Source organism: Bubalus kerabau, chromosome 20, assembly GCF_029407905.1.
Source record: "Bubalus kerabau isolate K-KA32 ecotype Philippines breed swamp buffalo chromosome 20, PCC_UOA_SB_1v2, whole genome shotgun sequence".
NCBI lineage: Eukaryota > Metazoa > Chordata > Mammalia > Artiodactyla > Bovidae > Bubalus > Bubalus kerabau.
The window spans coordinates 16,365,224-16,377,246 of record NC_073643.1 but is presented as its reverse complement, the minus strand read 5'-3'; the positions used below and the strand labels follow the sequence as shown (position 1 = coordinate 16,377,246).

General features: G+C 53.4%; 1 protein-coding gene across 1 annotated transcript in view; it reads right to left on the bottom strand.

Moving 5' to 3' along the window:
* VIPR1 (vasoactive intestinal peptide receptor 1) overlaps positions 1 to 10,583 on the bottom strand; it is a 33,107-nt gene extending 22,524 nt beyond the window's left edge. Inside the window, exon 1 of the mRNA XM_055557951.1 lies at positions 10,400 to 10,583. Within this exon, the coding sequence (XP_055413926.1) occupies positions 10,400 to 10,477 (78 nt within the window). The 5' untranslated portion in view covers positions 10,478 to 10,583. The remainder of the gene's footprint in view (positions 1 to 10,399) is intronic.
* Between the last annotated feature and the right edge of the window lie 1,440 nt (positions 10,584 to 12,023).

Genomic DNA, 12,023 nt, shown 5'->3' with positions numbered 1-12,023 from the left:
AGGGATCTTCCCATCCAAAGGATGAAACTCGGGTCTCCTGCATAGCATGTGGATTCTTCACCACCTATGCCACAAGGGAAGCCCAGGAATACTGGAGTGGCTAGCCTATCCCTTCTCCAGGGGATCTTTCTGAACCAGGAATTGAACCAAGGTCTCCTGCATTGCAGGCGGATTCTTTACCAGCTGAGCTACCAGAGAAGTCCTTTAAATGACTTACCAGCTAATATTTTTACCCTAACTGACCGGTAGAGTTAACAGTCTGAGATGGAACCCACGTTCTCTGTGTGGCTTTCATGCTAATGGCTCATGGGTGAGTGAGGTCTGGGTGCTGGGTCACATGCTTCCCCTCTTTCCCCAAAGTGTCGAAGATTCTCATGGAGCTTTGTCTTAAGGGATTTGTGTTTGGTTCATCCTGCTGGGGCATAGGAACAAGGGTGGCCAGAAGGATCCCGGAGGTGGACTCTGGAAGAGGAATCTGGGGTTTAGCCAGCCCAGCTTGTGTCCCACCATTGGTCTTTCTTGCTTTGTTGGAGCACACTTCTCCCAAGGGTACCTTCCAAGCTTGTTGTCCTCAGTCACAGGGTGTGTTCTGCCTTTTGGTGCTTCCCCAGCCTAGCCTGCCTCTTCTGCACATTTTCAGCTCCCATCACCCCCTCAACCAATTTTAGTTAAACCCAATGGCTCAGCAAGTAAAGAATCTGCCTGCAAAGCAGGAGGCGCAGGAGATGCGGGTTCAACTCCAGGGTTTGGAAGATCCCCTGGAGAAGGGCATGGTAACCCACTCCAGTATTCTTGCCAGGAAAATCTCATGGACAGAGGAGCCTGGCAGGCTAAGGTCCGCGGGGTTGCAAAGAGTCAGACATGACTGAAGCAAATGAGCATGCACTCCTCCATGTGAAAGCAGGATGGATAGTAAGTAGTAGACATCAGAGTTACTGCCTTCTATCATTCTTTACAACTCCTCCGGTGGCATATCCTCATTCTGTCTGGGAAATCACATCTTTCCCCACTCCTAGTCCATAGGTTCTGATGAACCCTCTCTCAGGGGATCAACATGTAACCAGACTTAAGTCAGTTAGTGTTCCTGGCCATAGTGCCTGGCACATGGTCCAATTCACTCCTCAGAGCCAGGAAGCTCATTCCTGGGACCTCGGATTAAGCAATTAGGTAAGTGGATTTGTTCTTGCCCACTGGACTGGAAACCTCAGAGGATGCAGGGGCTAGAACTACTGCTCCCACCTGGTTGCCAAGTAGAACCCAGTGATGAAAGCTGCATGTTAAAGGCAGGAAAAAGAGATGGAGAAAAATGGGATCCTCTGGATATTGTCTGAGCCCTTGAATGCAGCCATGCCTGAAACCAACCCTGCTTCCAGCAACATGACCCAATACCTTTCTGTATGGCTGAAGCCAGTTGAGTTTTCTGTCCCTGTAACCAAGAGTCCAGACTTGTGCTCTGAGACTAGGACAAAGGATGCCCTCATTTGCTGAACCTTCTTTAAAAAAAAAAAATTTATTTGCTTAGTTGGTTGTACTGGATCTTAGTGCTGGCACACAGGATCTTCAGTTGCAGCATGTGAACTCTTAGTTGTGGCATGTGGGATCTATTCCCTGAGCAGGGATCAAACCCAGGCCCCCTCCATGGGGAATGGAGTCTTCCCTGGACCACTAGGGAAGTCCCTGCTGAGCCCTCATAAGCCTGGGCTATGGCCCTGCTGTTTGCCAGGACACATTTGTTTTCTAATCACTGAGGGCATCTCAGGGCTCCTGGCAGTTTCCGCTTGCTACTCTCTGAGGGTGCAGACTGCGGGGTTAACTTCTCTAGGCAACTCTGCTCCCCCAGAAGCACAGTAACAGAGTCTCTCCTGAGAGGCATGATGTAGAAGCAGGGCAGGAGCCCTTGGGGTCGCCTGGGATATCTCTGAGTAAAGTGGAGGTGGTCTAGAAGAGGAGTTCTGCTTTCACCACGGCCAAGTATTGGGCCCCATCTGGAGAATGGTAGAGGAAATAGAGACCCAAAGAGGGACCAGAGGTCAGTCAGCAATGCACATTTCCCAAAGGACCTAAGTCTCTGGCCACTGGTCTGGACAGCATCAATCCCTCTCTGTGGGCTTGCCTCGGGCCATCTGGTCAACCATTGCCCTTTGGAGGACAGGGCCAGGGCAGCTTCCTCTAGCCTTATCACTGAGGAATTCGGGCAGACTTTGAACTTCCTCTTCTATATATTTTCCTATTCTAAACATCCTCATTATCCTGCTGCACTCCAGACACACAAAATTAGAAAATTCCCAGCCAGATACAGCCAACTCTATGGCCCCAGGGAAGGGATATAGCTGGTGTGTGGGATTCACAGAGAATGGGCAGTAGTGGGCCTTTGAGGTTGTGTAAGAGTCTGATAATTAGAGGTGGAGTAAGGACATTCTAGTCAAGGCTATGGTTTTTCCAGTGGTCATGTATGGATGTGAGAGTTGGACTGTGAAGAAAGCTGAGTGCCGAAGAATTGATGCTTTTGAGCTGTGGGGTTGGAGAAGACTCTTGAGAGTCCCTTGGACTGCAAGGAGATCCAACCAGTCCATCCTGAAGGAGATCAGCCCTGGGATTTCTTTGGAAGGAATGATGCTAAAGCTGAAACTTCAGTACTTTGGCCACCTCATGCGAAGAGCTGACTCATTGGAAAAGACTCTGATGCTGGGAGGGATTGGGGGCAGGAGGAGAAGGGGATGACAGAGGATGAGATGGCTGGATGGCATCACTGACTCAATGGACGTGAGTCTGAGTGAACTCCGGGAGTTGGTGATAGACAGGGAGGCCTGGCGTGCTGCGATTCATGGGGTTGCAAAGAGTTGGACACGACTAAGCAACTGAACTGACTGAACTGAACTAAGGACATTCCAGAAAGTAGGAACAGTGTGCGCAGAAGCACAGAGGCAGGAAAACGCCTAACACAGTCACGTTTGCAAGAGGTTTGATGTGGCTTCAGTAAGGGGTGCTGGAAGCATCAGGAAACAAGTTTGGAGATGTGGACAGGGGCCAGGCCTCATCAGTCCCTGCTTGGACTAGTGCAGAAGCTTTCAGCCTCACCACCTGCAACCTGAGGGATCTTTGTAAACCGTGTGTCTTCATTCTCATTCTCCTGCATCAAATCTCTGATGGTCCTAGGAGTCAAAGCCCATACATCAAAATGGCACTCCAACCCTTCCAAACCCCACCACTGCCTACATCTCCTAACTTGTCTCCTGCCACTTCATGTGGAGAGGAGAAAGTGGGGCTCAAACGCAGTCCAACCTTGTTTAGTTGTTCAGTCGTGTCCGACTCTTTTGCGACCCCACGGACTGTAGCCCACCAGGCTCTTCTGTCCATGGAATTCTCTAGGCAAGAATACTGGAGTGAGTTGCCATTTCCTTCTCCAGGGGAATCTTCCTAGATTAGGAATCGAACCTGTGTCTCCTGCTTGGAAGGTGGAGTCTTTACCAGTGAGCCACCTGGGAAGCCCTCACTTTGCAGTTGGGTTAAGATGAGAGCTTCAGCCCAGTCTAGTTCCCCAATACCTTCTCTGTGACAGGCATACCTGAGCCCAGAAGAAGGGATTCAGGCAAGAATGAAGAAGTCCCTAGCATCTTTGCGGTTCTGATCCTGTGTCTCCTGCCATTTTGTTGGCTGCATGTGGGAGGTAACTGCCTGGGGATTTGCAGTATAGTCCTGAGTGTCTGGCTGGGGGTCTGGATTAGCCATGTTTTGTTAATTCCACCTGCTCAGGACGCCCCTTCCTGTCTATTCCCACAGTAAGGGGCTTGGGAGAGAGCTTTGCTTTCTCCTCCTAATGGGGCCCCCTGAGATCTGGGGTAAAGGCTGAGGTGGTGGGGCAAAGGGGGAAGATGCTGGGAGTTCTAGTTGTTAGGTGCTGGGGGCTTAGCAAGAGAGGGGTGAGCCCACCTCAGGTGTTGGGGGCCATACCCAACTCCCCTCAAGGGAAGCTTGAGACCACAGATACTGGCCTGGATGGGAAGCCCCTGCTTCACCCAGGGCCAGAGAACTATGGCAGAAGAAGCCAAGGGAGACAGAAGCAGGGTGGTGGGGGCATGTGAGTCCCTCTGAGGAGCAGCTAGTCTCTGAAAGCATCTAAAATGCAACAGGCTGGAATCGATGAAACAGGAGAAATTCCTGCCTGTAAGGTACCAAGCACTGGGGGCCACCGTGGATGATCTGTGTTTCCGAGGTTTGTCAAAGGAGGGCTCTCTCTCTCTTTTTTTTTTCCTGCTAGGGATAGTTGGAAAAAGCCATGGAAAGGGAGCAGAGAGAGCAGAGGCTCCCATTACCATGTTACATCCCACGATTTACTTAAGCCTCTCCCTACCACCACTGAAATAATGGAGCATCAAAGGGTCATGCGGGGAAACTGAGGACTCAGAGAGAAAACAGTGTGATCAAAGGTACATAAGACCGCAAACCAGTTTCCTGGATGTCCCCTTCATTTTGAACTGGTGAGGAGTTGCAGATCTTGTAGTCAAGGAAGAAGTGAGGGTGGAGAGGAGAGGAGGAGGAGGAGAAAAGAGTCGGGGCAGGCACAGGAAGGTGAGGTAAATCATGGGATCCAGAGGTCACAGAAAAGAGGAGAAATAGGCTCCCGCCTTTTCAGAGGGCACAAGAGGAAGTAGAGATGATTATCTTAGTGGGAAGAGAAACAAGGGAGTCTGCTGGGCTGACAGGAAGGTATCATAGGTTGATCTGGGTGGTGGCTACACAGGTGCACATGTGTGAGACAATTCCCTGAGCTATCACTTCTGATGTGTACATCTCATTAATTAAAACCTATCTCTAAAGTCCCAGGGCAGCGTGTGGCATGCCACAGCCACTTTGGAAGAAATAGTTACTCTTATAAGATGGCATAGCCTAGTTAAGTCCACGAGTTCTGGAAGCAGACTTTTGGCCACTTCCTGGCTGGGCGAACTTGAGCAAGTCACCTCAGTTCATCTGTAGAAGTGGCAACAATGACAGTACCACCTACATCAAGGTTGTGTTGAGAGTTACATGTAAATGACACAGGGGGATTGACAAGGGTTATCAGTTGTTGCCAAAGTCCCAGCCCAGCCCCACATGCCCAGACGCCAGCCTAGTTCCTGCATGATAGCCCTGCAGAATCCCAGGCAGCCTGAATGTCCTTCCCACTGACAAGTGGCAGCGGTGTCCACCAGAGGAGAGGTCTCAGGCCTGGTTCTCCTTTGCCCCCTATTGCTGTCTAATTTCTCTTACCCTCCCTGTATTTTCACGTTCTTTGGCCAATAGTCCAAAGCCTCCCATCTCTGAAAATCTTGGGAAGGCTGGACATTCCTGATAGTCCAGTGCTTAAGACTCTGTGCTTCCAATGCAAGGGGCAAAGGTTTGACCCCTAGTCCAGAAACTAAGATCCCGCATGCCACATTTTTGGCAGCACAGCCAAAAAATAAATAAAAATCCTGGGGAAGGTTGAACTCTAGGGAGTAGGAGGATGGAGTGAGAACTTGTGCTGGGGAGTTGAGGGTAAGAAAAAGAGGGAGACATGGGGACACAAGCTTGGGTCTGGGGCAAGAAAGAACTTTCCGCAGTTCAAGGTGATACCAGGATAAGGGCTCTCATTATTAGAATGCAAAGGAGTTCAGCTTGGTGTTAAGCCTGGACCCATAAAAAGGCCCTTCTTGTGAGGTTTACTGAGGCCCACGAAGCCTTTCAGGTTTTTTTGCAGAGGATCACCACGAAGAGGGCCTTTACTACCTTTGTTACCATGAGGTCACTTTGCTAAGCAGGGGCAGTAGGGACTCAGGTTTCAATCCTCTGTCTTTTGAAAGTCATCCTGGGTACCACTGCAGAAATAACACTCAGTTTCAAACATGGTGTCCGTGGGTGATGTTGGTGTCTGCTCAACTGCAGAAAGCAGGGCACCAGAACCTGGAGCCATGAGTCCTTGACATGTTGGCTGGTGACCTCTTCCTCTCCCCTCTTCTTCTCCCCTCACCCCTCTTACCCTCCCCTGGGCAGGAAGAACTTGTTTTCAAGATGGCCGGAGGCACTTTCTGGGAGACACAGACCTTCACATCATGAACCACATGAGAAGGGGTGCAGATAAGATTGAGTCCTATCTGGTGAAATCTAGCCTGCTGCCCACCCACCTGCTCAAGGCCCCCCTGCTCTTCCCCTCACCCACCTGCCAGCTCACTATACAGTCCCATCATGGCACAGGCAGGAAAGTTCCTTGCAGTAAATGCAACACCCTTCTTCCCCCCTGATAATATCACCACACATCTTGTGATGCTTGATTAAATGCTACTGGGGGACATCAGCTATTGAATATCAGCTATTAAGGAATCCCTGTTAATTTTATTAGGAGTGATGATGGTATACAGGAAAATATCCTTGATTTTAGAGATGCATCTTAAAATAATTTGGTCTATGATATCTATAACGTATTTTCAAATACTTCAACCAAAAGAGCAAATGGTGCAAATATTAATGGTTAATAACTTTCAAATCTAGAAATTTGGAGTGGACAAACATTGGAAATTCCTATACTGCTGTTTTTGGTGACATCACTCCCGGAAATGGGCATTTCCATGTTCATTATACTGCTTGCTCTACGTTTTTTTATATGCTTGAAAATGTTCACAATAAAAGTTTTAAAAAACCCATAATGTGGCAGAGAGATTAGATTGTATTTCTTTTTTTTTCTGAAATACATCTAAGGCATGTGAGAGAGCTTGTACACACTGCACATTTTCCTTGGCACAGTGAGAACAGCTCTGTGTTGGGGAGGTCAGACAGGAAAAGGAGGAGTCTAGGAGGTTGAGAAGATGGAGCAAGGAGGAAGGGATGAGGCTTTGTCTAGTCCCCAGACCCCATTCCTGCATCCACAGCCAGAGGGGCACAGTGAGGACCCCCTGTAAGTGGCAGGCTCCTCAGGCTGGATTGCCATGAGGCTGCCACCATGCGGAAGGGCCCATCATCCAGTCCTCCCTAAGAGGACTTGTCACCTGCCTGGGCCTGGAACCTCATGCCCCATATTGTCTGGCCACTCAAGAGGACAAACCACCCCCTGTGCCTAGGACTCCTGCCTTCCCTGGAAACTCCTGGGCAAGTGGAACAAGAGAGAGCTGAAGAAGGGTCCACAAGGCTCCCAGACTGGGGATCCAGAGGAAGGAACAACCTGCCACACAGTTCACACAGCACTCTCATATCCTTCAACCACAGAAGTCCTGACTGGAAGGCCAAGCCCTTTTCATAGTCAGTTGTGAGGCTGGGGTGAGATGGGGTGGGATGGGGTGGGGTGAGGAAGACGTGGCTCCAGCCAAGGTGGAGCTGGCCTCTTTTCCCATTTCTCCTGCATGTTTGGCCAAGGGTTCTCACCCTCCTTTTTGTGATGAGGAAACAGAGGCCCTTCCACAGAGAGGAAACATGTTCTCCAGGTCAACTGGCCATGGAGTGCGCTGAGGACACAGCTCAGGCTACTCATCTTGGAAGCTCTAGAAATGTCTGGAAAGATGGATGTCAGGGCAGCATGGGACAGTGGAAACCTCAGATGGGAGCTCGATCTTCCAGCACAGCCCTGCCCACCCCCCACCCCTGGGAGCCTTGGGCAGGCCTACCTGACATGCTCACTTAAGGAGGAGACTTGACCCCTCTGTAGCTGTGTTTCCTAAACACCACAGGTGGCCGGCTAGGGGCCGGGATTGCTGGGTAGCCTGGAAGCTCCTGGAGCAGCTGGAAGCAGATGGCTGGGGCAGGAGGCCTATGGCAAGGTGAAGCTTTCAGGAGACGGCCATTAAGTCTCAGAGAGAAGTCAGAGGAACCAGGCCTCTCTGAATCCCTGGGCCAACCCAGCCTCTGGGCAGCGGGGTAGGGGGAGCTGAGGGCTTGCTCCTCCTTCTGGGGACAGGCCCATTGGTCCTGCCAATAGAGGCTGTCTCATAGTCTCAGGTGGAAGACTGGATCATTTGGCCAAACTCTTTAGGGACTGCCCTGCCTCCTCCAGGGAGCTTTCCCTGACTGCTCCTCTGAGCGACCATTACCCCAGTTCTGAAAGGCTGCAGCCCACATCTGGCTGGGCTGGTTCTCCTGGGTCACTGGCTCCACTCTCTGCTACCAGCTGGAGAATCTTCCCAGGGCAGGGCATGGGTCTGCCCCTTCTCTATGACACCTCCTGTCTCCGCCCTTGGGCTGGGCACTGGCCTGAGCAGTTCTGCTACCAATGAGGAGCTCCTGTGCCTACTCTCCAGGGGGTAGGGGCAATGGAAAGCTTGAAGGGTGGCCTTGGGGAAGACTTCCTCTTCTGAGACACTGGAGGTTTTCTTTCCTTTTTGGCTTCCCTGTTCAGAAATTTCCTCTTCTCAGGCTGAGGTCAGGGCTCCATAAACAGGAGTGATACGGCCTTGGGTCTTCAAACTGAACTTTGCAGCTGCCATTTTATGACTCTGATAACACACTACCCCCCTTCCCTGAGTCTGGCTGAAGCAGGATTGCCTGGTGTCTATTTGGTATGGGAGCAAGTGGTGGCTTGTGTGGAGAAGGGAGAAGTAGAGAGGGAAATAGGGGCCCCTCATTCCAGTCTGCTCTCATCGACTCCTGGGTGAGTCCCTTCTCCTCCCTCTGCGGGCCCAGCCCTGCACTGGGCTGTAGGGCACATGGGAGGGTGAGACACCTTAGGCCTTGATCCCATGGGATGGTCAAAAAGCCCCAGGCTAGGGTTAAAGAGTGAGGTCAGAGTGGGAAGGGCACAGTGGGTTGGAACAATCAGGGAAGGCTGTCTGGAGGAGGAGCTGGAGTTGGGAACTAACCAAGTAAGATGTGGAAAGACAGGGGAGGGTAGGCATGGCAAGACCAAGGCTTGAACTGTCTCAGGAGGTGGGGGGCAGATGTTGCTGGAGAGGGGACCCCACTGAAACCAGTCTGCCCCTAGACTGAGAAGCCTCCAGCAATGGGAGAATGTGGTGCCAGTGGTGGTCCCAAGATCCCTGGTTCATCCATGGAAAATTTGAGTGGTCAGAGCTCAGGGGTGGGAGAGCCAGAGGGTTGCTGGTGAGGCCTGGAAGCTCTGTGACCCTGAGAGGCTGTAAGTGTTGCCAGAGTATGCCTTCAGGGCCAGAACTTGGTGGGGCTTTGAGAGCTCAGAAGGTGGGTCTCACCATAGCTATCAGTGAGAGAAGAATTATGCCAATTGTCATAATGTCTGCTTCCAGGACAAGCAATGAGCATCCCAGCCCAAATGTGCAGCACATTAGTGAGATGGAAACAGAGATTCCTGCCCTGGTGGAGGTGATGGTCAGGGAGATACTCATGGGACAGAAGAGACTATAGATGACCCATATACTCCATCCACCCACCAGCCACCTGGAACCCACATGTTTTAGGCTCTGCCCAAGCAGCAACCACAGATTCCTCAAGCTCCAGGGGAGGGATAGAAAGAAATCAGCTTCAGTCCAGGTCTGATGGGTGGGGGATAGGTGTGGCTCTGATATCTTTGGGCCTCATTTTGCCCATCTGTAAAATGGGTTTGGGTAGTCTTCAGGTCTTCCCTGATCTTATAGGAAGATGACCCATGCATCTCCTGCCTCAGCCAGAATCTGCCCGGCAGCCCAGGTGAGTGTCTCCCCCTCCACTAGGCACACACATGGGCACATCCACACATGGGACACATGGGTACCAGGGGTACACACACACATACCCATGTGGAGATGAAGCCGAAGTGCAAGGAAGAGGGTGGCCACTGCTTCTTGGTTATTTGCTCCCTTCCCATGCACATGTCTGGCCTTCTCCAATAAACACCACCCCAAATCCTCATTGCCCACCACCTTGCACCTTGGGCTCCATCTCTTTCAATTCTGCTCAGTGGGAGGGCACAGGAAGGGTCTGCCTGCCAGTCACCCGATCCCCAAAGCCCCTTCCCGGGGGGGAGAGGGGGGGGCTCAGTGCTTGGTCTGCTGCTCAATGTCACTCCTACAAGTAACTTAATGCCCCACAGACACCTTCCGGCGGGCACAGCACACAACGACGACCCTCACAGCCTCCCCCTAACCTACTGTCTACCAGACCTTCCATTTCAGTGGCCCGCAGTCCCCGACCCTGCATTCACTGACTTCGCCAACCCACAGCCGTTACACGCAAGGCAAGTTTGGAGCCAGCTCTTTCCCGCCGCCCCTCTACGAGTGTCCCAGATTCTGACGCAGAACGGGCTCCAGGCTGCGCGGGTAGGGACTAGGCGCGAGGGAGACCCTACCCCTCCCTCGGGTCTAGATCCGGTCTCAGGCGCAGCGAAGACGAGACCTCATGCTCCGCACCCCTTATCCCCTCCACACAGACGTGAGCACACAGCAGGGCTCCCGTCACCCCTTCTCCACCCCCAGCTCCCAGGACTCCGGGCTGCCCGGAGGACACTCACCGCGGGGCCGAGGACGCAGACGAGGGCTCCGGTCAGCAAGCAGAACCAGCGGGCGGGCGGCGGGCTTGTAGGGCGCATGGTCCGCCCCGAGCCGGCGGCGGGCGGCCCCACGCCGGTAACTGGCAGGCGGGCGGCGCACCACGCGGCCGACGGCGGGGAGCCTGACAGAGTGGCGCTGCCTAGGTGGTCCTGGCGCTATGAGGCGCCGCTCCGGGCGGGGGCGGGGGCGTGGGCGGGCCCTGGGGGCTCGTCTGACGGGCGGCGGGTCTAGCCAATGGCTCGGTAGAGGCGGGGCGGTCGCGCAGGTGTGGGGCGGGGCTGGGGGGGCGCCCTGGCTAGTAGGGAGTCTGCGCGCTCCCCCCGCCAGTCTCGCACTTCAGTCCTCAATCGCGAGGTGTACGTAGACCTTCGTCCCTTGGGACCGCATCTCCGGGAATCCCGAGAGCCCAACTGCTCCATTCTTCTGTGCTTGGCTCACGACGTTTCCAAGAGCCTGACTGCGATCTCCCATTCCCGCATGCCCCTTGAGCCCCACCCCAGGGCGCCCTGCTCGTTCACCTTCAGAGCCACCTGCTCTAGTAGGCCTCCCAGTCTCCCCATTTTTCACTTCTGCACCTCGGAGGGTAGGTGTAGGCGGGCCGGACTACAAGACAAAACGTGACTTTTGATCCCCCAGGCTGAAGGCCGAGACTTGCTTAAGGTTCTGGGCTGCAAGTGCCTCAGATAAGTGGGGCTCACTGTTTGATCCATTTTCAATCGCCCCAACTCATCCCTCGCGCGGGAGAGGCCACACGAAGGAAAGTTAGGGCGCAAGTGAGGCCCGATTCTTTGATCCCTGGTGCCTTCCTCGAGCCCTGGTGACCTAGTAGGGCGCGCTTGATACCGGCTGTGCTCTCGGATCACTCATGACCAGTCGAGGGTCGTGCTTCAGGAAGGACGGCATGTCCGCGCCCTCGCGCGTCTGGGGCCGGAGCACCTCCGAAAGAAGGCAGAACCTAAGTTCTAGCGCCATCGCGCGGAGAAGGAAGGTCTGTTTCCCAGCGCGCGAGTCCAGAACCCGCGCATCCGACCTGAAACAACCGGAGTCCTCCTCTTCTCGCCTTCCGTATGTTACAGCTTGGGAAACCGAGGTACAGAGAAACGCCTGGACCTGGGCCGCCTGCCTCCGATGCCTCGCTTCCAAGATTCTGCGGCTGACATCGGACCATCCAGTCTCCACCGTGCATCTTCAGGGCTTGGTTTATTAGTCCTTAGAATGAGGCGCAGGTTCATTGACGCAGCGGCCTGAAAGGTCTCCTTGTGGACCGAATGCAAGTGGCTGCCTTGCCCTCTTTCCAAGGGTTCTAGAAGGTGAGATCGAGGCTGGAGGTGGCGGTGGTGGCAGTGGGGTAGGGTGACTGGTGAGTGACTGAGATAGGAGTTGGGGGAGGGCGGTTTTTTCTGGAGAGGCGGAGAGGGCTGCGCATCCCTGGGCGCCTGCGAGGATATGCGGCAGCTTGAAGGAGCTATTTCAGGCGCTGGATGACCCGCAGGTGCGACGGAGTTCCCTGCGGACCCACTGGGGTTTTCCTCCCTACAGCGCGGGGAACTCTGGCCACTGATGGAGCAGGATGGAGTTATAGAG